The 27,904-nt window shown below is 38.7% G+C and overlaps 1 protein-coding gene across 1 annotated transcript in view; it reads right to left on the minus strand.

The window, feature by feature from the left end:
* Positions 1-2,355: 2,355 nt before the first annotated feature.
* ek1 (eph-like kinase 1) overlaps positions 2,356-27,904 on the minus strand; it is a 70,363-nt gene continuing 44,814 nt past the window's right edge. The window contains exons 9-17 of the mRNA XM_053611408.1: positions 18,479-18,546; positions 17,869-17,994; positions 17,594-17,779; positions 12,458-12,519; positions 10,889-11,098; positions 9,380-9,529; positions 8,181-8,374; positions 5,923-6,060; positions 2,356-3,802 (exon numbers count right to left, since the gene is read on the minus strand). Of these exons, the coding sequence (XP_053467383.1) occupies positions 3,682-3,802; positions 5,923-6,060; positions 8,181-8,374; positions 9,380-9,529; positions 10,889-11,098; positions 12,458-12,519; positions 17,594-17,779; positions 17,869-17,994; positions 18,479-18,546 (1,255 nt within the window). The 3' untranslated portion in view covers positions 2,356-3,681. The remainder of the gene's footprint in view (positions 3,803-5,922; positions 6,061-8,180; positions 8,375-9,379; positions 9,530-10,888; positions 11,099-12,457; positions 12,520-17,593; positions 17,780-17,868; positions 17,995-18,478; positions 18,547-27,904) is intronic.

The following is a 27,904-nucleotide window of genomic DNA, read 5'->3' on the forward strand; positions in this document are numbered from 1 at the left end:
TGAAATACTTTTTTGCAGCTCCCAATTGAATTATTCTTTTTTTTTGTTTGTTTGAATCTGAATAGGCACTTATGTAAGGAATAATTGCTGATGAGCCATTGAATTATTAGAAAATAATGCACACCCTAAAGGTGGCAATACCGTTATACCTCGGGTGTGCATTACTTTCTAATGATTCAATGTACCGGAGTCAATTATTCTGCTTATACCACAGTTACCACACCTCAAGACATTGTTCAGATGTTTTATTTCAAGACATTTGTCAGGTTTTTGTCCTTAAAACTAATTTATTATGCATTCCATCTCAATCCTCTGTTGCTAATTCCAAAACGTCATTTTAGAGCTAGTAACGGAGGCTTGAACCATTGATAGCCATTGAGCCATTGACAGAGAGAGAGAGAGAGAGAGAGAGATTTTTGTTTCATGCTGATAATATAAAAATAGAACAAACAAATAAAAAAATGAAAAAATTGAAAAACCCTGTAAACAAGCAGGCCTGTCAATATTTATTACTGCAGAAAATACAACAAATAAATAAACAAATATTGATACTCGTTCGCCGGCTTTTCTGTCTCATTATTGCAGTCACACGTACTCTCGCACACTCTGTCTTTCTTCTCTCTCTCTCCATCTAATTATCTCTCTCTCTCTCTCTCTCTCTCTCTCTCTCTAATAACTGCGTATCAATGGCTCAAGACTCTGCTTTGCCTTGTGTCCACATTACCACCTCAGGTGCGCACTGTTTTTCTAATAATGAAATGACCCGTCGCCAATTACTCATGACTTATTTCTGAAAAATCTGAATTTCCTGTCATTTTGTTTGTTGTTACGTGTGTGTGCTGTAGTAGGCAGTAGGCTATCTTTTCCATTATTTCAGTTAACTTGGCAAAGTGATATGGGACTGTAACGTGGTCGAGACCTCACTGGAACTACTTTACTTGTGCATTTACTGAAAAATAATTTCACACCTCAGAACGTCTGTGAGCCAATCAGAATCAAGAACCCAACAGCTCTGTGGTATAAGCGCCAGTAATTTGGCAATTAAAGAAAGCTCACATTATATTAACATGTGATGGCACAGACGTGCCAGGTACTTGGATGGAAACTCTTTATTCCGTATATGCAAACACAATAAACAAACAGGAATTCTGTTGGCCTTTCTTAAGGAAATAAATAAATAAACAGAAATTTCTGCCTTTTAGTTCTCATTATTCTTGCGCTAAACAAATACTTTTCCAAAGTATCATAGAGGAACCAGGTAACCAGGACTTTAATTTGCAGCCAGTTCTTCTCAAACAAATGTTTTAATGTACTGCCAAATCTTTGTGGTACATGTAACTGCAGTTACAATACAGTTTTATTCTTCATATTACTCAAAGCAAAAAATGAACCATAGATTCATTTATGATGATGTAAAAGGACCATTAAGAAGGAATGCAAAAAGAAAAATTCAAATGTACAGTGCCTTCCAGAACTATTGGTACCCTTCATGAAAATAAGTAAAAAACAAAAAATCCTTACAAGTAATACCTTATGATGCCTGATCAGGGGAGAATAACAACAAGTCTCTTCCAGTAGTCTAACAAGGTTGGAGACTCCTACATGAACTTTTCAAGCTCCTTTAGATTCTAAACTTTGTGTTTATGGACGTCCTTCTTTGATTCAGGCTGCAGATTATTTGTAGGGGACAAATTCAGAAACCGAGATGGTTGTTGATAAAGACTGATTTCATGTCTCTTGAATCATTTCTCTTTTGATTTGATCATCTTGGTGTAAACTCTATCTATAGCGAAGTCTGAACATCCTGCCAGAGGCAAACATGTTTTGTTCTAAAATATTCTGGCATTTAACAGAATCCAAATGACGTTGATCTTCATGACCCCCTGTACCACCGGTCGCAAACAGCATCAATAACCCAATGGGTATCAGGTGCTTTTCATATGTCGCCAAAAATTCTGGTGGTGTATGACCAACAGTTTGATTGTGGTCTCATCAAATCACAATATATAATGTCAGTTGTGGTTTAATGATGCTTTGTGCTTCTTTTTGTGAGATGCTCTCAGGAAAGGCTTCTTGCAATGTTTCCACACCGTTTGTTATCTTTTTGTTATGGACCTAATTATGCTTAATCATATTTAATTGCTTATGTATTTTTTTTTTAAAACCTAATTTGTATAGGTAAACAATGCTGTCTCTTTTGTGCTGAAAGGTTCTTTGTTTTTTTTTTTAACCCCCCATGGTGATGGAAAATTTGAATTAACGTGTGTAATGTTTATATAATCATTTTTTGATGGGTTCCAATCATTTTGAAGAATGGCAATAATTCTGGAGGGTGTGAAGATGATGTTTCAGGTTTTCTTCCAGTTATTCAGCTCCACTATCTTCTTGAAAAAATGTACATGAGAGAAAACAAAAACCTGAGAAACTGTTTAGCTTTTCAGACCTGCAATAAAGCTAACACATCCATTACATTCACTGTACAATCCTGTTCTGTCCAAAGCTAGCATCAAATCATTGAAACGAGGCATCTCCTTGTCTGAGTGTACAACCGACAAAATCCGTGAGACACAACATCATGGCTGTACAAACGCACATCAAACAACTGTACATCGTAACCTTTTCCCATTCTTTCACCTTAACAGAACTGTAATTTAAATGTGATACCAGACCCCTTTTTTGGAACAGGTCTATTCTGAAGTCTATCATTAATAAGTATAAGGTATTATGTACATGGCATTTTGAGAAACATGACACAGGGACTGAAAATTTTTTTTTTTTTCAACAAATATTTCTGTGCTTCAGCGGCTAAAGTACTGCATGATGATACTCCTAAGAGTGAGTAGGGGAACATACAGCACTACGATGTTCATATCACATGAAACAGCAAGACACATCCAACTCAGTGTCAGTGAAAGAAATGTCTCTTAATATCAGTTCATCAAGAAAAAAAAAAGAAAATAATTGAAGACAGGTGACACATTTCCTGGTCAAATCCTTATGGTTTTGAAGTATCCAGTTGGTTCTTATCTCTCCATTGTCCTTTGCCTCTGACAGGTTAATTGAATAGGAGCACTCTGCACTCCACTCTCATGACAACAGTCTGGATGGCATATGGTGTGACAATGCATCCATTCCCAGTCTGTGTGTGTGTGGTGAGTGCTTCAAGGTATCTGTCACCTGCTGGAAAATACTATTACCCTACCATAAATAAGTTCACCTGTGGCCATATAGCAGAAATCCATCCACCTGTTGTACACATACACCACCTACATCAACACTAAAAGCATCAAGTCAACAGACCTCCATATTATTACAAAACAAGTTGTTGTTGTTGTTGTTGTTGTTGTTGTTGTTGTTTTTTTACAACATGTGGTCCTCTCTTCTTCATACTGAAGCTCTTGTTCAGAGTAAAGGTATAAAATGAGGTTCCCCAGTGCTTCCTTTAAATCACAGAGCAATTTTCTCACTTCCAGACTGTGATGAGGCTCTGTCTTTAACACTGCCCAGATGCCTGGATGTGTGCCCCTGACCCTAGCCACAAATCAGAAAAGGCAGGCAGATGTGCGTTGTTGATCTCAGTGCTGATCGGGGATTGGCTGGCTGGAATGATGGACAGGAAGACACACCGGTCTGAGGATGGAGCTAGGAGTGAGGAGGTTCGGCTTAACCGGAGTCTAGATTTTATACCTGCACGTGGGTTCCCTGCTGCTGATGTTGATGCTGTTGTACATGCAGGCACTGAATGCTTGAGAGGATTTTCTTCTGATGGCCAGCCAACACAACTCCAATCTTCCCAAGTTCACTAATAATGCACAGGAAGAGTGAAATTACAAAGAAGCAGTTTGAAAACAGGTAATCAACTTGATCGTAAGCATCATTCGCATCTGTGTCTCCTGTCTTATCACCTGACATAAATGTCAATAAAGGCATTTGAGTAACCGTTTCTCTTGACACAGCTGATCACTATTTATTCTTAGTCAGTGCTGAAATAATCACTGATTAATTCCGTGAGTTTTGTTGTGTTGGCAAAATTGTTGGTTTAGCATCAACTTTGTCGAACATAAATTTTGTCTTACATCTCTACAGTGTCAGCAACAGTGAATGTGCATCCAAAGTGATATCGGCCGATACCGATAACCAGTACCGATGGTTCTGCCTTCTACGCCTTATTATAAATTAATAATGATTCATTTAAAAGAAGTCTGAAAGAAATGCAATTAAAAACGTTATTCTCTCCATTTCAGCAAGTTGTTTCACCGTAACTGGTCTCATCAGCAGAGAACACATCACTCACATTAACATTAACACATGAACTCAATTCTGAAGATTAAAGAAGTAAGATTTCTTAACTTATTGAATGTTATTAATTCATATTAACATTGACTGAATTCTAAAAAAAAACCCTCCTGTTAGTCTCACATTCACTCAGCACAAACAAAAGCATTTCTACTTCATCATTGAACATCAAACTGGACATATATAATATCAACTTTTTTTTAACATATTAACATTAACTGGATATGAAACACACTACTCTACAAATATATTTTTCTGCGCAACATATATACTTTTTTGACAATCCATCTTCATTTAAATCTTTTCAATGGTGTACTGGCGCTTTAATCCAGCGCAAGGGTGTGCGTGCGAGGGGGTGGGAGTGGGGCGGGTGCGGGGATCGACTCGACGCTGAAACATCTGCGTCGTAAAATTTACTAATGGTGTAAAATTTTAGGGGTACAGAGCTTACAAACGGCAGTTTTGTTATCATTCCACACAAGCGACATCTTTACAAACAGCACGAAATTGATGTGTTTTCCTGCCCTCTTTTGATGATGGGAAAATAGCCTTTATCGGCTGATACCGATATAAGAAACCAATGCAAATAAGCTTTACAGATCTTTATTGGAAAGGGTTTAAGCAATGTTTTTCATGCTCGTTCAATGAACCATAAACAATTATTGCACATGCACCTGTGGAACAGGCCTTAAGACTCCAACAGTTTACAGGGGGTAGGCAATTAAGGTCACAGTTACAATAACTTAGGACACTAAAGAGACCTTTCTACTGACTCTGAAAAACACCAGAAGAAAGATGTCTAGGGTTCCTGCTCACCTGCGTGAACATGCCAAAGACCTGCTGCATGAGGACTGCAGACGTGGCCAGAGCAATAAACTGCAATGTCCGTAATGTAAGACGCCTAAGACAGTGCTACAGCGAGACAGGAAGGACAGCTGATCGTCCTCGCAGTGGAAAATTACATGTAGCCATGTGCCCGCCCCAGACGTGATCGAGAACTTGCACATGCCTTGGTGGAAGAGTGGAGGAACATCTCACAGCTAGAACTGACAAATCTGGTGCAGTCCATGAGGATGAGATGCACTGTGGTATTTAAAGCAGCTGGTGGCCTCACCAGATACTGACCCCCATCCCCCTTTGTTCAGGGACTCATTATTCCATTTCTGTTCATCAAATGTCTGTGAAACTTGTTTAGTTTATGTCTCAGTTGTTGAATGGTTCTATGTTAATACAAATATTTACACATTTTAAGAAGTTTGCTGGGAATATAAGCAGTTGAAAAGCAGTCTGTGTGTGTGTGTGTATATATGTGTATATATATATATATATATATATATATATATATATATATATATATATATATATATATATATATATATACACACATAGTGGGGGAAATAAGTATTGGACATGTCAACATTTCTTTCAGTAAATCTGTTTCCTTCTCAGGGAACAGGGTTACAAGCATAACCCAGAGGTTATCTTCAAGGTGAGTTTACTCACATTTTTAAGGCAGTAGGTGAACTTTTGTTTCTAAGTTTAACCACCTGAAATGTTTCACAGTGTAGTTTTGGGAAAGCTGTCCAGGCTTTTCCTGTTTTGCAGTATCATAACTGTGACACTAACCTGACACTGACATAGAGGTCTGATTCAAGAGTGATGTAGCCAGCATTGGAGAAATGCTCGTTGTATTGACTCATCTTAATGGAGTCCAGCCAGTCAGCCACTATACTAAATCCAAGCTCTGGAGTTACTGGGTCCTCCCTGAGGACATGGGGGGGAATAAAGTAATTTATTTCTCACGCGATCTCAAAATGATAAGGCACAGTATATATAAGGGTATTTTTTGTTTGTTTGTTTGTTTGTTTTTGGAAACTGCTCTGTAAATACTTGGAGTAAGGGCAAAATAAGATTTCATCACAGGATAGCGTTTAGGGCAGACAACTGGCAGGTGTAGCCATAACTTAACAATAACCACCCAAAGCTGTATATAGTGGTTACTGTGTATCTATTGTTTTTGCATTATCCTGTTTTACTGTTTGTTCAATTTATGTTATTTGTAAATTGATTGTTTCTGGATGGTGAGTACTGACATTTGCATGTCCATGATAAAAACCTTGGTTGCAGGGTTTTGGAAAAAGTACTGAGAAATTATATGTAAGTGTAGTACAGATAATGCGTCACTGATTATTTGCCCTAGTAAGCATGTGACGATGTATCACTCCAAAAAGTAGGTCACATCAGATGACGAATCAGCATAATTCAGCAAATTCTTTATAGTTTTCTACATCAATGAATTTGATTGGCTGCTTTAAACTGAAATATAACTAAAATGCAAATAAACTTTGTGGGAGCCTATTCTATTGATGTATAGCATTAATTCTTTGTCTAAATAGAAATGCAAAAAGTCTTCTTTTTTTTTTATCTTGGAAATCCATGTGTTTTTTTTATTTATTTTTTTTTAATAGTTGCCTAAGTTACTTAAGTTGAAATGACTTATTAATTGCTTTTGCAACAGTGCATGTAAAAGAGTCAATAAAGTTAATTAATCTGAAACAAGTACAATAATTAAACTTAGTGTTGACTTAGTGTCACATTTTTATTGGGTTAAATAAAAAAAAAGGATTAATTTACTTTTCCATATTCAATTATTATTGAGATGCTGCTTCCAGCATTGGACCAGTGAGCCTATGCAAGTGATGTAGTCACGTGTCCAGTTTCAAAGCAGAAAGCAACAAAGACGTGAACTGGAGAAAAAAGGGTGTCTGGAGAAAGCTCCCTGCAGAGAGTGTGTGTGTGTGTGTGTGTGTCTCTGTGTGTATGTGTCATAGGTAGCTCTCACAGAAGCCTTGGAAGGGCCTTGTCAGTGCTAATCAGTAGCCAGAACTTGGACAGTTAACATGTGCCTTTCCAGATCTGCTAGGATGCATGATTACAATGTAATCCCTGTAACACACACCCACACACATGCACACAATCACATCAAGAGGATTTCAGACTCTGCTCTGTCCAAATATGAAGAGTGGCCTGTGCCTTGTGCCTGTGTGAGTAAAAGCAGTCATGTTTCGCTTTGATGCTGGTTAGTGCCCAACTAAACAAACCCGGCCTTCATCTGATTCCATTCTCGAGTCTCTAAGAAAATTTTGATCGGTCATCCACCTGGTTCCTATCTACACAAGCATAACATCATATCTGCACATCCTCTGCATTTTAATGTTTTTAACAGAAAGAAAAAAAAATGCTGTTCTATGCTAACATCCATTCTCTATATACTTTAAACATAAGCTTGATGGATGGAAGGGAAAAGGAAACTGGACCCTCATTTATCAACTTTGCATCATAAAAGTCCTAAATTGTTTCAGATGTCTCAAATGCACAGTAATGCACATTTGTTGGCGTCAACAAACCCAACTTATGAAAGCATAACAGCCACTACATAAGGAAAGCACACTTAAATAGTTCTTTTTAGTCAGATTAACCATGTTTAGGCATACTACTTTTACAGCCATGTTTGTTAAACTGGCTTCTTATCTACATAACCTTTACAGGTAAATTTAATAGATAATTATGATTATTAGCCATCCAGATCCATGACTACAGTTTGAACCAACAGTTTAAACCAACACATTTTACTTGAGTCTTTATTTTAGATCTGGGTTCTTTGCAAACCCATGGTCATCACTGTATGTAAATAGACACAACTTTGAGCAAACATTCAAACATCCCACATTTTCAAAAGTTTAAACGTTTTAACACACAATTAAATGATACAATTTAATGAGAAGGTCTGGGCCATTGGGGAATTCACTACTAAATATAAGGGTTTCAAAATATTACTCTGCACAAAACCTGATCTAGAATTATGCTTATTAGCAGTTTCTCACCAGACCGTGCTGTTGGCCAGCTGTTTCAGGCTGCTGGGGTTGCGGATCAACTGGTCCAGATTGATGACAATCTGTCCAAACTTAGGCCTATCGCTGCGGTTCTTCTCCCAGCAGCCAAGCATGAGCTGGTGCAACACCACAGGGCAGTCCATCGGTGCTGGCAGCCTGTAGCCCTCATCTATGGCCTTTATCACCTGAAGAGGAGCAACAGAAACATCTAAGGTCAAAGAAATGTCTTTAAACATATGAACTACTGTAAATAAATATCGTAGTCAGTTTTTCTTTTTCTTTCTTTTTCTGGAATTTTGTCTCTGAGACTGGTTTGAGCATAATTACAAAAAAAATAAAAATCATGCTGACATTTAACTTTTGTGTATAATGTCACAACAATTAGACAAAAAATAAACCAGTTATGTGCAAAGCTAGCAATTAGCTCAACACTGCATACAGATCGCAGTGATTCAGATACACAGATATACAGCATGGATACCGTTTCCATGGGAAAGGAAAGGAACAGATGGGTTTCATATCATGCTGTGAACAAGATTTCCAAAATTCTTCTGAAAGTGTCGCTTTTAACAGGCGTGGAGGCAGTCTCAAGTCCTGACTATAAAGTTGCAAGTTAGTTGTGCTGTATAATTTCCTAATCTTGGTCGGTCCCAACTTCTTGTTAGAGCTTTTCAAGGTGGAAATAAGGAAATAAAAAGGTTTATTATGTAAAAACTCTGCCACGAGTTAGGCACGATGGATTTCATTTCTGCTATAAAGCAGCCTATAAACAGAAACCTGGAAATGTTCTTAGACCAGATGCATTTAATTGGTTTAGTTTGCAAGAGTCAGTTCTTAGTCTTTAGAAGAACTGTTGTCAGGGGAATTAAAGTGCTTCGGCAGAGAAATTCTGCAGGCTGACGGCAGAGCCTCTTGATGTTTATATGACAGGACACAGAAAGATCACTGGGAGAGAGCTGGCTATGCAGTAACTAGACTGAGTGTATACAGTATGTTACTGTAAGTGAGAGTAATAAACCTTGAGAAAGAGACCGAGAAAAGGTGGGGGTAGCAGCTCATATTGTCTGACAGGGTGTAGGATCTCTTAGAATGTTCTGCTACAGTAAATGTTCATGCTACAGACCTCATTGTTTCTATTCTACATGTCACTTGAACTGCACTGTATGTATGTGTATTCTGATTATACTCACATCCTGATTAGACATCTCCCAGTATGGCCGCTCCCCATAGGATATGACTTCCCACATGGTGATACCGTAACTCCACACATCACTAGCTGAAGTGAACTTCCTGTAGGCTATGGCCTCTGGAGCAGTCCACCGGATAGGAATCTTTCCCCCCTGTGACAAAAAAAAAAAAAATCAACAATGAGCCAACCAAAACCATAAAAAGTTGAAAGAAATATCAGAAACTAAGGTTTCCTTAGAATATATACTAACTCATGGTGTGTCTCAATAGTCACCTTAAACAATATATTCACCTACAACTTTATCATGAACACCTGGACACCTGCTCATTCATGCAATTCTCTAATTATAAATGCTTTATTCAAATATTTTGAGATACTGGATTTTTGATTTCCATGAGCTGTGAGCCATAATCATCAAGATTAAAAAAAAAAACGCTTGAAATATTTCCCTTAATGTGTAATGAATCTAGAATATATGAAAGTTCCACTATTTTTTTTTTTTTATTTTTTTTTATTTTTTATTAAATTACAGAAAAAAAGAACTCTTCCACAATATTCAAATTTTTGGAGATGCACCTGTAGTCTCTTTCATCACTTTCTCAATTCTTGAGAATTCTTTCACCCCCTTTCGTTCTCACTCAGGCTTAGTTTGTTGATCCAACCAGGCTGATTGATGATGGAGTCTAAGAGAGCCCAAATCTATTGCTCCTCATGAGGCATGGGTAAAAATATATTCTATGATTGCTCATTACTACTAATGAACATCTGAATGCGTATTCCAGTGGCAAACTGTCACGTGCACTTTGGTTAGTATGGTGATTACTCTGGATGTGCACATTGGGAAAATTATACACAGTTACATTACTACCAAAAATATATATGCAGTATTTCTGAATTATAATTATTAATTATTATTTCGCCCTGCACCAAAATAATATCTTGGGTTAAAATAAACCAATATAAAACACCTGTGAAAAGCTAACTAGATGCAGTTGTGGAGGAGAAATAGGTCAGTAGTGGCTGTTGCCAAAAGCCTTTAAGGATGAATGTTGATTTGATGGACAGATTAGTGATGCAACTTAATAAAACATCACGTCAAGTCAAAAAGACTATTCTCTCTCTCTCTCTCTCTCTCTCTCTCTCTCTCTCTCTGTGTGTGAGACTGTAGTGAATCTACAGAGTATACTGTGTTCTTCTGTCCTTCTGAGTGAATGCTTAGCTATCCACCACCTCCACTGCCTAAGGTTTTTCATCAAACACACACTACTGACCTACTTTTCATTATACAACTAGATCAAGTACGCCTTTCAATTTTGTTTCATCTTTGTTTCATTTCATTTATGCTGGGGAGGGGAGAGCAGCATTAAAGGATAATTAGAATTCTAAAATAAGCCCGTTGCTGTGATGTTCCTGGATCATGATTATGACAAGGACAGGTGAAAGACAGAAAAAAAAAACCCTATATTAGATAAAAAGAGAGAGCAGAATTGTAATTCAACTTGTTCCTCACCCTGGTAGTATACACTGCATCTGGGTCGTCCTCCAGCACGCGGGACAGTCCAAAGTCAGACACTTTACACACCAGATTTCTATTTACCAAAATGTTTCTTGCTGCAAGGTCTCGGTGCACATAGTTCATTTCAGAGAGATACTGCATCCCCGCAGCAATGCCACGCATCATGCCCAAAAGCTGAATCACTGCAAACTGGCCATCATGTTTCTATACACACCACAATACAGAAAAAAAAAAAAGCATAGCAATAGCTTATGTATGGCTTATGTATAAACTTTACAACACATTATAAACCATATAAATCCTTTATAGATAATTACAAATGTTTATACGTCTTCATAAGTGGTATAAATGTCTACATATGACTCGGTTATATGAATATATTTCCTGTAAACATGAGTATAACCCAGAGATGATACCTACTGCCGCTGTCTTTTAGTTTTGTTGTCATAGCTGGGCCTGTCAGAATACCTGCTTCTACTGTGATCTCAGTATACACCCTTTTACGTATCGTATACTCTCATTGGAGATATTTATACTTATGAATCACCATGCGGATGCAGTAAACATCTGGATACCATACAGATTTCCGCTTCTCAAAACCTGTTGTAATTATTCTACAATGTTGCCGTGCACCAAACCCATTTTTGCCTCACATCAAACCTCTCATTATCGGTATTCCTACAGCTAACAGTCGGACTGTTAAACTGTAATTATCAAAATCTCACCCTCCAGAGTCACCCAAAATAGGTTGCATTCCTTTTGTGTCTGGTTCTTCACTGTGCCATCTGAGTTTTTTTCTTGCTATAAATTTCAATTTCTGTAAAATGTCTTTGGTGCAGTGTTTGTGGAAATAAATTCAAATTGGAAATGGCGATGACACACTAGCTCAAAGGCATGAATTGGAACTGGGATCCCACATGACCCTTATGTGTGTTTTCAGAATACTGCACCATATATACTGTATTAGTTACTGTACAGTGCCCTCCACTAATATTGGCACCCTTGGTAAATATGAACTCATAGCGGTGCCAATAATTGTTGCACACCTATATTTAACAAAGATATTTTTTTTTTTTGTTAAACCTGTGTTATGTTTGCAATTGTTTGATATCCATGAGAGCAGAGTGTTTGTGTGAATTTTTTGAACAAAAGATCAAAAGGTTAAACAATAAAGACAGTTTTTCACAGCCTTCTTTGCTCATATTTACCAAGGGTGCCAGTATTAGTGGAGGGCGCTGTAACTGACCGATTCTATGTATTATGAAATGAATGAGAAATATTTAATATGTTCCGAGTATAGCTTTTACTCAGAAATGCTTCTGACATTTAAAAGAAATTTTTACTTCAGTGACGACTAAATTTCCCTCAGCATTTCACATTACTCACATCACGACTGAATTGTAAACTGTCACAAGCAGAGAGACTGGGGGCTATACAGAATACATAAGATTAGTCGCTAAGCACAATTGTCTGTGGATGATGAGCTGTTTTTGTGTTATTACCTCATTAGCTGAATTTCCTTATCGGCTGTTTCCATTGCAAACGTGAACAAGAAATACTCACCTTCAGAAATGAGTCCAATGATCCATTTTCCATGTACTCTGTTATTATCATCACAGGTTTACCTGTAGATTTGGAAGAAGAAGAGGCAGGCAGTGATGAGAGAGTGTGTGTGTGTGAATATGTGTGAGAAAGAGAGAGAGTATTTTATATTTATTTCTACACAGAAAAAAGACTCGGACTCAAAAAGACATTGCTAAGTGGCCAAAAAGGCTTTATGTTCCATATTGAATTAATTACTGACAGAAACGAATGAATTCTGGTAGCACACCCCCATGGACTACAGCCTCTCTTCTTCTCCCTTCTACCTGCTGCCTGTTACTCATAGTGACAGCCCCTAATCAAAGCTCTCAATAACAGTCAGGCAGATAATTAGAGTGAGCCGTCCTCTGAGAATATTTTTGTCCAGAAATACCATGAACGGTAATGAGTTCCTATGGAGGGATGCAAGATGGGGTAGTGGGGGAATGGGGGGAGAGAAGGAGGGAGGCTCTTTGGGGGATGTGGTGATGAATTGGCCAAGGGAAGCGAGAAGGGGTGCAAAAATTTGCTAATGGGAAAGTGTGCACTTCGCTCTGCACGGGCAGTTGCCAGCACATATGGGGCTAAATGAGGCCGGGAGGGAAAGAGACGTTCACACCTGTGTGTCACAAAATGATTAAAAATCCTCCCTTGATTCAAGTGCAATAACAGTGCAAATCAAAACAGCTCCAGACCGAGCCCCCACCTGTTCTGTAGGGCTCGAACAGGACCGACCAAAGGGCAAATCTGCCCTGATTATCAACAAGGGCTGATGAGAATGAGGGGAAAACTCTCCCTGCACGTGCCCTCCACACCCTCAGACACGCCTCCTTGCCATCATAACACATCCTGATGGTACCCATTATTGCATTCTGACTCACCTCATTCACAGATCTCAGAAATTCCAACTCTGAGAAGGTTGAAAGAAAATTGCAAAGTCGTCCTCAAAGGTGACTCAAATAGCAATTATTGTGAAAATGAAGCACAGTTCTGTAGGCTGAATTCTGAGGTCAAAGGTGAAGCAGCCTTAACTGAATTGCTTACTGTCCCCCTTTACTGTAAGATGACACAACTCCATTCTATCTATCTATTCAATTGTATTCTCCAGTCCTGTTGCTTTTGTCTGTATGTGTGTGTGTGTGTGTGTGTGTGTGTGTGTGGCTATCATCCGAATGGGTTTGGCTTGCATCTCCAAGCTGTTACTGTTAGTAAAGCACAGCTGGGATTGTCACGCTTATCAAAAAGTAAATTACGTGACAAACATGGCAGAGTCAAGGAGTCCTCAAAACAAATTGGGCCTAACAAATCGCTCAACAGTAAGCAAGGCCAATATTCATAAGCCCACATCATCTACATACAGTACTTACATAGCACTGGTCACAACCTTGCCTGGGAATGACAACCATCGCAGCATCCACACTAACACATGTTTAGAAGAAGCTAATAGCATTTTTCTATTTTACAGTTTCTTAAGAAGTGGCGGGAGGCCCTGTGATCAGTTCATTATGGCACAATTAGTTATGAGCTACTCATCCATGGCCGTGGGTAACGGTGTATATTGATATTGGACAATGAAGCACTCCGTGCTCTTAGCTATGATGTATAATTATACTGTCTCGCCCAATGCTAAAAGGAGTGTGATTAAAACAGTGCAATAACCGGTGACTACGCATCATCGTAGATCTGTCTAAATACACAGAACCTGAAACAGACTATTATTTTCAATCAGAGCATTTAGAAAAGAAGTGAAGTGGATAGTGCATGTGCCTGGATTTTAATAGATCTAGAAAGTCTAGATAAATCGTGTCATATTACAGATATTATACTTAGAAATGTCAGCATGAACATCATAGCTCTTATAATAAACCAAAGATAAGTTTGTATGTATGCATGTATGTACCGTCAGGTCCATAAGTATTTGGACAGTGACACAATTTTCGGAATTTTGCCTCTAGACACCACCACAGTCACTGTTTAAATGTAGCTGTTTAAGTGTGCTGCCACCGGTGATAGCTGCAGGTATCATTACCTGCTGCTTGCCTTTAATTCATATAGCCACTGATGTGGCACCCCTGCTTTCTGCCAAATCACAACAATAGTGCTCGTATTAAAAAAAAAGCAATCCGACAGAGGCGGTGTGATGCTCTGGGCAATGATCTCCTCGGAAAACTTGGGTCCTGGCGTTCATGTGGATGTTATTTTGACACGTACCACCTACCTAAACATTGTTGCAGACCAAGTACACCCGTTCACGGCAATGGTATTCCCTAATGGCAATTTTTGCAGTGTGGCAGTGCGCGTTATCCAGCTTGAAGAGGCCATCAGGAACATGACAAAAGAGTTCAACTTGGCCTACAAATTCCCAGATCTCAATCTCATTAAGAATCTGTAGGATGTGCTGGATAAACAAGTGCAATCCATGGAGGCCCCACCTCGCAATTTACAGGACTTAAAGGATCTGCTGTTAACATCTTGGTTACAGATACCACAGCACACCTTCAGAGATCTTCTGAAGTCTAGGCCTTGATGGGTCAGAGCTGTTCTGGCAGCTCAAGGGGGACCTTTATTATATGTATATAGTTTATTATATGGTATTATTTGTAGTGATGATGACGACATTGTAATCTGGTAGTTGTCAGATGGCACATTGCCACTGTCTTAATTTAAAAATAATCCATTTAGCTTGCTGAAAAAGAGAAATTGGTCATACTGCGAATGAAAAACATAATCAATGTTGAAGAATTAAAATGCTAAGATGGACTAGGATGCATAAAATCATTTTATAATCACACCTTGACACGCTGAATCAAAATCAGATTCAGTCATGATGTGCCTTGAGATTTTCACCCCAAACCACATTATCAGAGAGAGATGGAACTCGTAATCATTCAATTAAAAAAAAAATTAAATCAGTGTTTCCATCATAATTCTTGTCACAAAGTTTACATAGCATTATATATTTTTTATTATTATAGTATTATGTTATATAGTTTTTCAACGAAACATGCATTTGGGCCACTTTTCTGGGCATAGACTAGCCCTTATGCCAGACTACAATGGATTTTCAAAAGGGAATCCCTACCCTCTCTTATTGGAATATAAAAACAGTCAAAAGTAAAGCTCCAGGTCAAAAATAATCCCATTATGATGCTCCTCTCTCTTTCCCTTTTCCACTGACCAATCGCTAACCCAGAACCCAACAAGAAATTGTTTTAGCTCCAAACTCAGCAGAAGTAGACAGCCTATGCACGTTATCAGATTGAAAATAACCTACTAATCTTGCAGTGAAATGCACAATGGGTTTATCATGGAGACCATGACTGCTCAGTGTTTTTGTTAAGACAGGCTGGAGGACGGCGGTGTAGTCTAGTCCCATTCTTTAACGGCTGCTCTATTTGCATTACAATGAGCTCAATCATGGTCTATTTTTCTGTCGCATGCGATAATGATACACCAGCTCTTTAAGCTCTGTGTAATGTGACAGCCACATTTCATATTCCAACATAATTATGCTTGTGCTTTCTCCTTCTGTCAGCAAGTATGAACAAACTCAAGTTGTCTTCTTTCCAACTTCTCTTTCTACTTTAATGCATCCCAAATTATCTCTGTCATACAAGTGATTACGCTCTTCTAGCAAAGAGAGGCGCTAGATTGGCAGCTGGCTCTGCAACACAGTGTACTTGGGTCTTGTTCTGTCATCTGCCTCTGCTAGGCACCATCAGACCTGTGAAATTACTGTGACACTCAGCACAAGATCCTATCTATCCTATCTCACCCCATCAACACACACATGGAGCAGGATCAAATTCCCTGTACATATTGTGTCCTTGCCCAATGAAATGTTTCTGATTCATATACTATAAGTACTTTTTTTTCCCATTCTACTTCTTCTTTCTAACCCACACCCCACATATTTGTGGGAGGAGTAAATATAGCACTGCATAATAGAGGAGGAAAGCATGGCATCCCTTGGCATTTTTGTTAGAGAGAGGAAAAACACTGATTGGATCACCAGAAAATGAATATTCAACCAGTCTGGTCCATCCATCCATCCATCTTCTATATCGCTCACCCTTCAGGGTCATGGGGAACCTGGAGTCCATCCCAGGGATAGGCTCAAGGCACACAGGGCACACTCACATACACATTCACATACCTATTCATACACTACGGACACTTTAGACACGCCAATCGACCTACCATGCATGTCTTTGGACTGGGGGAGGAAACCGGAGCACCCGGAGGAAACCCCCGCAGCACGGGGAGAACATGGAAACTCTGCACACACAGGGCAGCGGCGGGAATCGAACCCCCGACCCTGGCGGTGTGAGGCGAACGTGCGAATAAACCACCGTGCGCCCGCATGAAAACATTATATATGAAAACATGATATGCTGTATATGGGTTGACTTTATCAATATCTGTTTAGGCTCCAAATATCTGTATCCAAATTTGGGTCCAGCAGATCTTTTTAATTATGTTATGAACCTTATCATTGGAAACACTGGGAAAAGCCAGCTGCAGAAATGCCAGGAATGTGAAATCTCAGTGAAATGCTATGAATTCTCTGAGCATTCTTTGACTGTTCCTTAACTAGAGATGTCCATATACTCAACAAGGGAGGTTTTTTTTAATCCTGTTTGCATAATTTTTTATTTTTTTTTAACATTTGTACCTGCCCACAACATTTTTCTAATGAATTTAGTTGGTTCCCAAATATATTTCCCAAAATCTAAACAAACTAGTAGCCTAATTTAAACCATTGCGACCCTGACTACTTAGTATGGTAATGTTGTGAATCCACTGCATGCATCTTTTTTGCCATGCGAGCGTCATACCTGACCATTCACTTGCTCCCACATGAAAGTAAAAACCTCCTGCTTGTGCTTTTTACTTGTGTACCCAAGGATCCCAATCCAGATGTACAACTCTAGTTTTAACCAGATGCCCTGTGAACCTTTCTGGCAAGCTATCCAAAAACATGTGTGCATGTAATTTGTACATGTTAAGAGCATATTATTTTTTTCTCATTTCAAATAATGTATTCATATTCAGATACATTTACATCCCTACTGTGTATGTGTATTTGTTTATGTGGAACGTGGGACTGCAACTCACATCGGGTAACAACCCCTTCCAGTCTGATGATGTTGGGGTGGTCAAACTGGCCCATGATGCTTGCCTCACTGAGGAAATCCCGCCTCTGTTGCTCCGTGTAGCCTGCTTTCAGACTCTTGATGGCCACGTGGATCTCCCTTTTACTGGGCAGACGCAAACGTCCACTGCACACCTCTCCAAACTCACCTGGATTAGAACACATGGGCATATGGCTTGATTTTGCATACTTTCTTCTTAGCCTTTGTAGCTGTGTACATTCAATGGCTTAACTTTACCAGCTCCGATCACTCGTTCTATGCGAATGTTGGAGACGTCAATCTCCTTGGCGAAATCCCGTATTGCCTGATTCGGGTCCTCATACGTGTGAGGATGAATGTACGTTCTGCTTCCGGGTAGTGGGACTGAAAATCATGAGGAAAGGCACAACGTCAGGCTAATGACCATGTTTTTGTAGTCATTTTACTTCAGTCATTAGTAAACCATCCATTTCTCTAAAAGGACGACATGCCACATTTGCAACCTCATTAAGCATTGTCTTTGGCAGGCAGGAAAAGTGTCATTAGGGAAAACACACATTAGGCGACTGGAGTGATCAGTGGAATAATTTATCAGCAGACACAACAGAGGGAGCCTCAGTACACAGAGCCTTCACTTACTGACAAATGCATGACTTGCTAAACAGCAGAGCCAAAGAGTGTCTGTTTTAACTAGCAACAGGCAACTCAGATAAGTGCTCTCTGGGATTTTGAATCTTATGCTGTAAGGGACTGTAAAAAGTTAAAAGATATAAACGTAATCACTGCTGATTAAAAGCATTTTAGCTTCTTGCCTACAGCAGAGACATTGTTTTGGATCCTGTATTACCGGGATCAAACTGTTTCTCACCGCGGCTGTGCTGGAACTGCATTTTCTCTTCCTCGGGGTCTTGCTTCGCTTTGATGTAGCCACAGTGCCTAGCAAAACAAAACATATTACACTCATCCATAAAAACAACGATAAAATATTTCTATGCCTAGGACAACCTATTAGACAGTAGAGAGGTATACATAATGCAATGTTATAAAATGATGTGAGCTTCAATAAGGATCAGTCAGCCACAGATCTGCTGTTTAAAGAGTCTGGCAACTTAATAGATGTCTGATCCTAATTCTTATTACAACTAAAAATACACTGAAAGCTGGACATGCCAGACATTATCATTCATCAGAGGCGAACAAAAGGTCATGAATTAAATAATACCCTCCTTGATGAATATGTGAAAATCACAGAGGCTGAAGCGTGTAGGGCTTAAAACTGATAACTTGTTAATTATTCCTTTAATCCTTTTCAGGACTCTCGCTTGCTTTCTTTCTTTTCATGGCATATATTTAATAGAGCTCAGCCCTGAAGCTGGATTATAGAGCCTGACAGAGCATAATAATTACATAGTAAAATGGAGACGGTCAGTGACTGGTCATCTTGAGGAAAGGAGGCCCATCTGGGCAACAGCAGATGAACTTCAGCACTGAGCTTCGGCCTTCTGTTAGGAACCAGCTGGAGAAAGGAAGCGCTCTAAAGCTACTCCCACAGGAGCGCAGCTCAATACTAGCATAACGTAGTCTGGAAATTTACTGCTAAATATTTATGCATTGAGAGGGCGCACCACTGAACCGTACGCAGCTGATCACAAAATGAGAAGACTTTAGCAAGGCAGATTGTGGCTGCTGGTTTTCAGTTTTCCTTCACAGGACACAGAGAAGTTGTTTTGAATAGATACAGATTTTGTGTTTTCTTTACACACTGCAGTTAAAGATCTTGCCCCCAGGCTTACACTTCAATTATGATCTGTAACATCTGGTAAAACTGTGAAAAGACAATGAAAGGAATATTTTATGGCCAGTTTTATCTCCTCAAACCACCAGGATCCCATTAAATTATTCTCATTAGTTTCACTGTAGTTACTGACTGATTCACAGTAGTTAATGAATAAAATATGCGTTATGAATATAATATGCTATTTATAGTAATAAATAATAATCGCTTATAGGTTAGTTTAAGTTAAAATCTGGCTTAAGGTAATGAGCTGATATAGTTACCATGCTAACCTTTGTCACAATGGCACCAAAATGATCAGTATTTCTAGTTAAGTAAAGAATGGGCAAAATATTAGAGAACGGTTATCACATTCAGAAAGGGATATGCATTGCTTGAGAGTGTGTGTGTGGGGGATGGTCCTTTTTTCTTACCATACACCAATTGCCTATTTTGTTAAACGTGATAATAAAGGAACATACGTTAAATCTAACACACTAAACGTCTTGTTGCTACAAATTACATTTCGTTATATTGTTTTTTGTTTTTTTTTCCCCCAAAATTTTGACTCATATGCACAGCATTGGCCAACTGTTTAAACAGCCAGTGATGTTACTGATGTCAGAACGTCTAGTTAAAACTGTATAAGAACATGTAGCAGATAGGATGTTCGTTTATTATGCGGTAATCTGCTTTTAGTAATCTGAGGGCAGCAACTTTGTATGTTTGTGAGGTTATAAAATTAGTATAATGGGTAAATTAGTAAAGAAAAAAAAACATTAGTGTGAATAATTAACCTACAACCTATAATAATATAGGTTATGTGTGCTTAGTGTTTAACTTTATTGTTCACTAACACTGATGGAAAAAGACTCGTCAATATAAACCTCGACTTGACTGACGTCAAATCATATAATTGTCATGGATTACTACACTTTTATATTTCTTCTTTTAACGCAGTGCAACACTTCCAACACTTTGGCCGAAACACCAAAAATCATTTTAATGTAGCAGTTTCCATGTGTAACATGCTTGGTGTCCGTGATCACCTGGGTACCGTGTAGATGTTTTTTTTTCTCCTCTGTTTTCATGTCAGAGCATTTTCTTGTCACCTCACTTTATGGGTGATCAATTTATATTGCTTGCCATATTGCAAAGTATATTTGACATTTTATAATATCTTTCACTCCTCTAAAACAAAAAAATGATTGATTCTGTACCACATCCACTGCTAAGCAGTAAAAAAACAAAACATTGATGACAGCTGATCAGTAAGCATCTGTGCAACAGTCCAAGTTTCACATAAGAGCCCCAGGCAGGGCGGTAGAGCTCTGGGGTCAATTACATAATAAGAGACTGCTGGGATGGAAAGATCTTCCATCCATCACTCCCTCTAATCTGCCCTGTTGGATCTTGCTGCACAGCTGGGGCTTTGGGGCCCGTTTCAGCACAAATGGGGGTTTAGGGATACATGTATGTTTAGGTTCCCCTTCATTGCTTTTAATGAAGGGAGGGGGTCCCCAGAGAGACCCCACCTGTCCAGCAAGCAACCCGAACCATCCGTGGCTGTGTCCTACCGTGCATCTGTGCTCATCACACACACACACACACACGCGCACACGTCATGTACACAGCTAATGGATGAACATGCTTTTACATGGCTTTTGGCTTTGAGGGTACGGTCAGTGGCACGTGTGGATATAAGTGCATGGAGGGGGTTGGGGGCGGTGTTTGATTGAAGCATGTGGTAATCAGGGAGCATAAATCGACCCTCCTACCAACCCAAAGCACTTCCATCTTTCCTTCACACCCCTGAGGTGCCACAGGAAAACCTCCCCTGCAGCTGCTATACCCCAATCTCGCACACTGATTAAACACTTCCCCCATCACTGTGGAAGGTTCTGCTCAGAGTTGTAAATATGCATGGCTTCTTCTCACAGATCACACTAATGGGGGAGGAAGGTGGCAATTTGAATAACAGCCATCCATTTATGACATATTTTCGAGGAAAAATAGACAATGGATGTCTGAGTGCAATTAACACGTCCCCTTTTCTCTAAAGGCATCACACCAAAAAGGTTTGCTCAATGGTTTTTGACCCAGTTTCTTTCTCTTGTTCGAATTTGTTTTGTCTCTGCCTGTGTGTGTCTCTGTCTGCATGAAAGCCTTTATCTGCAGGTGACAGTTGGCGCAGATGCAGAGGTGTGGATGTGCTGACAAAGTTATTCTTCCTGTGTGTCATGAGTGAGTGTAGTACTAACAAAGAATGGGAGAGTGAGAAACGTACTCGGAAAGGGGGGAGCAGGAATTCAAGCCTATACTTTTTCACTTGATTGGGAAGGGCTTGAGCGTGAACAAAAGCCAGAGTCTAAATAACAGAGTCTAAATGGTGCAGGAACAGACTATGAGAAGACCTAATACAATTCCCAAAATATCACCAGGAGGGTCGAATTAAAACACAGTGAATCAACAGCAAGAAGTATCAACAAAGACAATGGACAGAAATCGAACTGATGTCTGAAACGTACGAGCTGACGTTCATTCGTGTTGGATAAAAATCGCTTTAGCAAATTAATGGCACAGTTTGGAATGTGGTAGACAATCACCAGCAGACTCAGAGAATGAGAATTAAGTAGAGGGAATTCAGAGGTGATGAACACTGTATGTGGGATGTATTTCACAGAGCTAATGAGGCAGAAAGGACTGTGGGTTTAGGACACAAACCCATGCTGATCCCTAGGCATGTGTCCAGCACCAATCTAGCTTTCTCTGTGTCCAGCATAAACCCGGTTCTCTCTGTATGTCTAAATCCAGCCATTCTTGCCTGTGGACTTTTCCTGATTTTTATGAAGGACAGTGTTAAAATACAGAATATGCATCATTGTCAACAATAAATTTAGCTGCATAAAATGGCAAATTTATAACAACAATGATTATTGTATAGGTCATACTGGTTTTATCTGAACCGTTTTGTTTTCTGATCAATGACACGGGTTATTGAAAGTCATAAGCCGATTATAAATCAATTATAGCTCAAATGAGTTACAAAGTGCCGTGGACAAAGTATTTCCCCCATCCTGATTTCTAAATGACTAAATAGTTTTAGATCAACATAAGACAAAGGCAACCTGAGTAAACACACAATACAGTTTTTATTTATTTAAATAATAATAATAATAATAATAATAATAATAATAAAACACCTATCACCGATGTGAAAAAATAATTGCTACCTTAAACTTAAAAATCTGTTTGTGCCACCTTTAGTAGCAATAACTGCAAACAAATTCTTCTGATGACTGGAGATCAGTCTTTCACTTATTTCTAGGACTAAAACTTACACCTATGCTTTGGATCATTGTCTTGCTGCATAATCCAGTTGCGCTTCAGTTTCAATTCACGGACCGAAGACCGGACATTCTCCTTTAGGATTTTCTGGTAGAGAGCAGACCTGATGTTTCCCTCAATTATTGCAAGTTACCCAGGCCCTAAAGCAGCAAAGCATCCCCACACCATCACACCTCCACCACCATGCTTGAACGTAGTTCTGATGTTCTTTTTGTAGAATTCTTTGTTTGGTTTATGCCAGATGTAACAGGACCGCTATCTTCCAAACAGTTTGACTTTTGACTCATCAATTCACAGAGCATTCTCCCAAAAGGTTTGAGGATCATCAAAGTGTGTTTCGTCAAAATTCAGATGAGCCTTAATGTTCTTCTGGGTTAATAGTGGTTTTCACCTTGCCACTCTTCCATGGATGCCATTTTCGCCCAGTGTCTCTCTGATAGTGGAGTCATGAACAGTGACTTTTATTGATGCACAAGAGGCCTGTAGGTCCTTTGATGCTGGATGAGTAGTTGTTGTGCTCTTTGAGGAATTTTGGAAGGTTGACCACTTCTGGGAAGGTTCACTACTGTGCTTAGTTTTTCCATTTGGAAATAACGGGTCTCTCTGTGGTCCTTTGGAGTCCCAGAGCCTTTGAAATAACTCTGTAACCCCAGACTGATGTATTTCAATCACCTTCTTCCTCATCATTTCTGGAATTTCTTTACATTTTGGCATAGTGTGTTACTCCGTAAGACCTTTTAACCAACGTCGTGCTGTTGAAAAAGTTCTATTTCAGTGTTGATGTGATTGAACAGGGTTTGCAGTAATCAGGCCTGGTTGCGTCTAGTCCAGCTGAACCCCATTATGAACGTAGTTTCACAGATTTGGAAAATTAGTAACTACGGGGGCAAATACATTTTCACACAGGCCCGGTCACTGGATCACTCTTTTTTTGCTTCAATAAATGACATTACCATTTAAAAACTGTATTTTGTGTTTACTCAGGTTGCCTTTGTTTTATTTTAGATTTTGCTTTAATTTCTGAAACAATTTAGTACAAGCTATACACAAAAACAGAAGAACGCAGATACTTTTTCACAGCACTGTGTAAAAAGAGTTATGGAATCATCATTATCAAGAACGACACTGTAATAAAACTGACAGCATGGTCGAATAACTTCCTATTAAATGCATTGCAAGAACTGTGACCATGGTTATAGCAACACAGCAGACATGGAGGCTGAGATTGAAGATATGTTGCTCTTTATTGTTTTGTTTCGTCGCAGAATCATAAACACGGTAACATACATTTCAATTTTAAAACCAGTTATGGGTGCAATAAGCACGGGTTCATGCTTCTCGCCATTTTTAACACAAGCGGCACGCCACTATAAAAATGCACGAAACACCCCCTCACTGCCTTTGACTTGGTGCTTGTGTAAAAAAAAAATAATAAAATCAATTTTATACCACAGCAGTTTGCCAACAACTACAATATTTATTTTATTATTAAATGACATGTCATACTTCTAACCATCTATCATTACATTTAATGCTATGAAATGTGAGTTAGTGTCCGTAATCACCTAATTCGTTCAATCGCTTAAAAACAAAAAAAATCAGGGACCATAATAAACATAACTTGTCATCGTATCAAGGAAACAGAAAGAACACTGAACATTCTCCAGTGGCAGAAAACTTATAGATTGTTATGAAGCACTGAAAACGGAGACTCCTTCCATAAACGTTAGAGAAAAGAAAACTTCCCCATATCAAAGACTGAATTTTTTTTCTTTGTTAAACAAATTTATAAAAACACTTTTATTAGACTTAGTTTAGCATCTGCCACACAAGTCACGGTGTAAGATACTAATATTGCGACAATAACACTGAACAAGCATAATAATATAAACCAGTCATTTGCCTTGCAGCCTGTGTGAGTTATTATACAGTAACCAATCAGACTTGAGAATTCAACGACACTGTGGTCTAAATATTAAATAAAACATTTCAAAAGCAATATCCATGCAGACACCTGGGAGAAACTGTGTTTTAAGTATTTTTATCACGTCTGAGCAACAGGGAATTGATTTCTGTCAGCTTTTTGCTCGGAACGAAAGTTGTCTTTGGCTCAAAACCTTTACACACAAATCGTGAATCCAGCAAAGATGTGTACAAAAACACTACAGTGAATTTTCAGGCTGTGGAAATTAAAATAAGTAGACTACTTAAGAAATGTGGGCGCTGAGGTGTGTGGGGGCATGGACTGATCTACGGGAAATCGTGAAATGACGAGTGGAATTCCACTCGATTCTAGTCATGCCAGAACTGTTCATTTTTATTTTTTTGCGTGTGAGAGAGAGAGAGAGAGAAAATGAGAGAAAGAACCTGAGAATGAAATTTAAAGGAAAGCTGGATGAAGTTTCACCAACGAAATATAAGCTGCAATAGCTATTATATCAGTCTGTTTTTCATTATGTTTATTTCCTCTGAGTATTTCACAGGCCTTTATGTCATTTTGTGTGTATGATGTGCATATGATGTGACTGCATAGTGTACAAGACCTGCCCACAGGAGTCAGACTGTCCCTCAATTCCTAGAACTCACTGATGTCATTTACTGTTATTGCATCTTCTGGCTCAGCATTTATGATATTACATCGCGTGCTTGCTTCCAATAAAGCATGTGCAGTTGGATCATACTCTAACACAACACATCTGAACAACTCAACAAAGCCCGATTACACAGTATTGCGTATATCAGGGGTGTTCAAAGAAAATTTGTGAAGTACTTGGTCCTGCCTGCATTGCTGGAGCTGCATCCAGACTATGCACTGCTGACTGACTACACTGCACTTCACCGTTTTGGAAAGCTGACCAAATTGACTTGAACGTTGATTTGTACAGATGTTTTCTCAACAACATGTACATTCTCAGTGGGATAATCAAATACATCTCCAATCAGGGGCGCATGACTACCATTTTCTAACTGCTTTCCCAAAAGGAAGCAAAACACAACAGAGAAAAGCCCGTTGAAACTGTACAGCAATGTTTGTACATCACTTGTCTCACACTAGTGCATTATTGTAGACAACTGTCCAGTGTAAAAAGCCTCAAAAAGGCATGAGTTTCTGTCCCACACTACACCACCAGGCAGTTTGGACATACTTGATCAAATAAGGGTTGTTTTTATTTATTTTTTTATTATTTTCTGCTATTTTAGAATAAGTTCTCAATCTTGTTGGCTATTCGAAATGAAGTACACTTCTTTGGGGGGAAAAAAAATTATGGGCGTTAGCTTCACTATTTACATAACAATTTCAACCAGACTTTATCAAAAACTCTTTAAGTCTGTGAAAAATATATATTTTATTCTAGTGTGTTCAAACTTTTGACTGGTAGTGTATATGTGCTCATTATAATATGCTATAATTTCTACAGTAATAGCTCGTTCACAGGGGTTTGTATGGTGGACGATCATCCGTATTATTTAAGTCTCAAAAACAAATGTAAGCGAGACGTTATTTAACAACGAAGGACATATAATTGTTGATATGGTGAAGTTTACTCTAAGCGTGTGTTTATTTAACTTTTATGGAAGGAGTCTCCATTGTCAGCATTACAGTACGTAACAATCAGTATGTTTTCCACCACAAAAGATTTTTCTTCTTCCTTGGTAACATGACACGCTGTATTTTATTAACGGATATATAATAAGGCAAAACAGAAAATACTGTTTCTTGTGGACATTCTAAAACATTAAACGTGATTATAAATAGTTAAAAGTATGAGGTTGTTCATTAATAAGTCAGAAATTGTAAACAGAATGAGACGTGTTGTTGAACGTAATTCCACTTCTCTTCACCACGTCACTGATTATTTTCCTACGACAGAATGGCACGTTGCGTTTCATTCCTTACATAACGGAAACGGATCATGAAAGTCTTAAATGTGCTTAAATTATTTATTTAAGTTATAATTTAATACGATTTCATGGGTGTATATGCGTTATGTGAATTTCACAAGTCATTAAACCTTGATCTACAACAGATGGGTGACTAACTACTACTTGTAAATCCACCCTATAAAAATGTATGCAAGGAAAGCATATAGAGGGGTGTGTGGAATGAATTATTCTGAAACCTGATATACTGTTTACAGAATGCTCTCTAAAATCAAAGCCTTCCCTGTAATCATCAATAATTTTGGAAATGATGACCTGAAAGTGACAGCGCTGAATCTCTGTAAATGATGGCTGCTCGCCTCTCCGAAAGAATTTGGAAAAAAGCTAAAAGACCTATATCAAGTATCCAGCTAAATCCAGACCTTACCGTATAATTCGGTGTCAAAGCAACGAATGCAGTTAAAGTGTTTGGCTTTGCCTTCAATTCCAGTACAGTGGCCTGTGCTTTACTCTAAAGCCTGTCACGCAGCATTAATATCACCATTCAAAAGTGCAACTTTCTGCTCCAAGAGAACAGAAATCAAACCCTTTGTTTATTGCTTCCATACGGGCCTTTCCACAAACATCTGCGCACACGTACACACAGTTTCTCAATTACGACACATAGTATTAAGTGATCCTATAGGGCCCTTTTTTGCATACACGTGATGAGATAAAGATGGCGACTGTACTTCAAGAGCGTGTTAGAAAGCCAGATCATGAAATCAAAACAGAAACTCACAGATTTGAATCTGGTAAGACATCCTTTGATAGGGAAAGAATAAAGGTATGAGGTCCTGCTCTTTGATCAGTTGAAGATATATCGAAAGCGTATCTTCCTGTGTGTTTCCCTTCTTCGTGTCCATTTCTTTCGCTCTGTCTGCTTCCCCTTGTTTCCTCTCTTTTGATTATTTACATTTATTTTCATTTAATGACCACCGCTATGTAGAAACACTCTCTTGTTCTTTCATTTGGCTTCTCAAGTGCCTGCTTTCCTACCCATGGGTTGCTATCTGCAATCATGGACCTTTCCGATTTTCAGTAGAGCACTTTCTTTTTCTCTCAGACCTGTTATATTCTGTAAAATCCTTGCTTGCTGTAACTTCTCCACACTTGGTATTTCTGCCGTCTACTCGTTTTGGTAGCATTAAAATATATTTTTCTAAGACAGTAGGCACTAAACAAACTAAACAAAAAGGCTTTCGTCTCTTTTGTAAACTCTGCGAGAAAAGCTAAGCTTCATAAGCTTCC

This window comes from Ictalurus furcatus, chromosome 23 (genome assembly GCF_023375685.1).
Source record: "Ictalurus furcatus strain D&B chromosome 23, Billie_1.0, whole genome shotgun sequence".
Taxonomy (NCBI): Eukaryota; Metazoa; Chordata; class Actinopteri; order Siluriformes; family Ictaluridae; genus Ictalurus; species Ictalurus furcatus.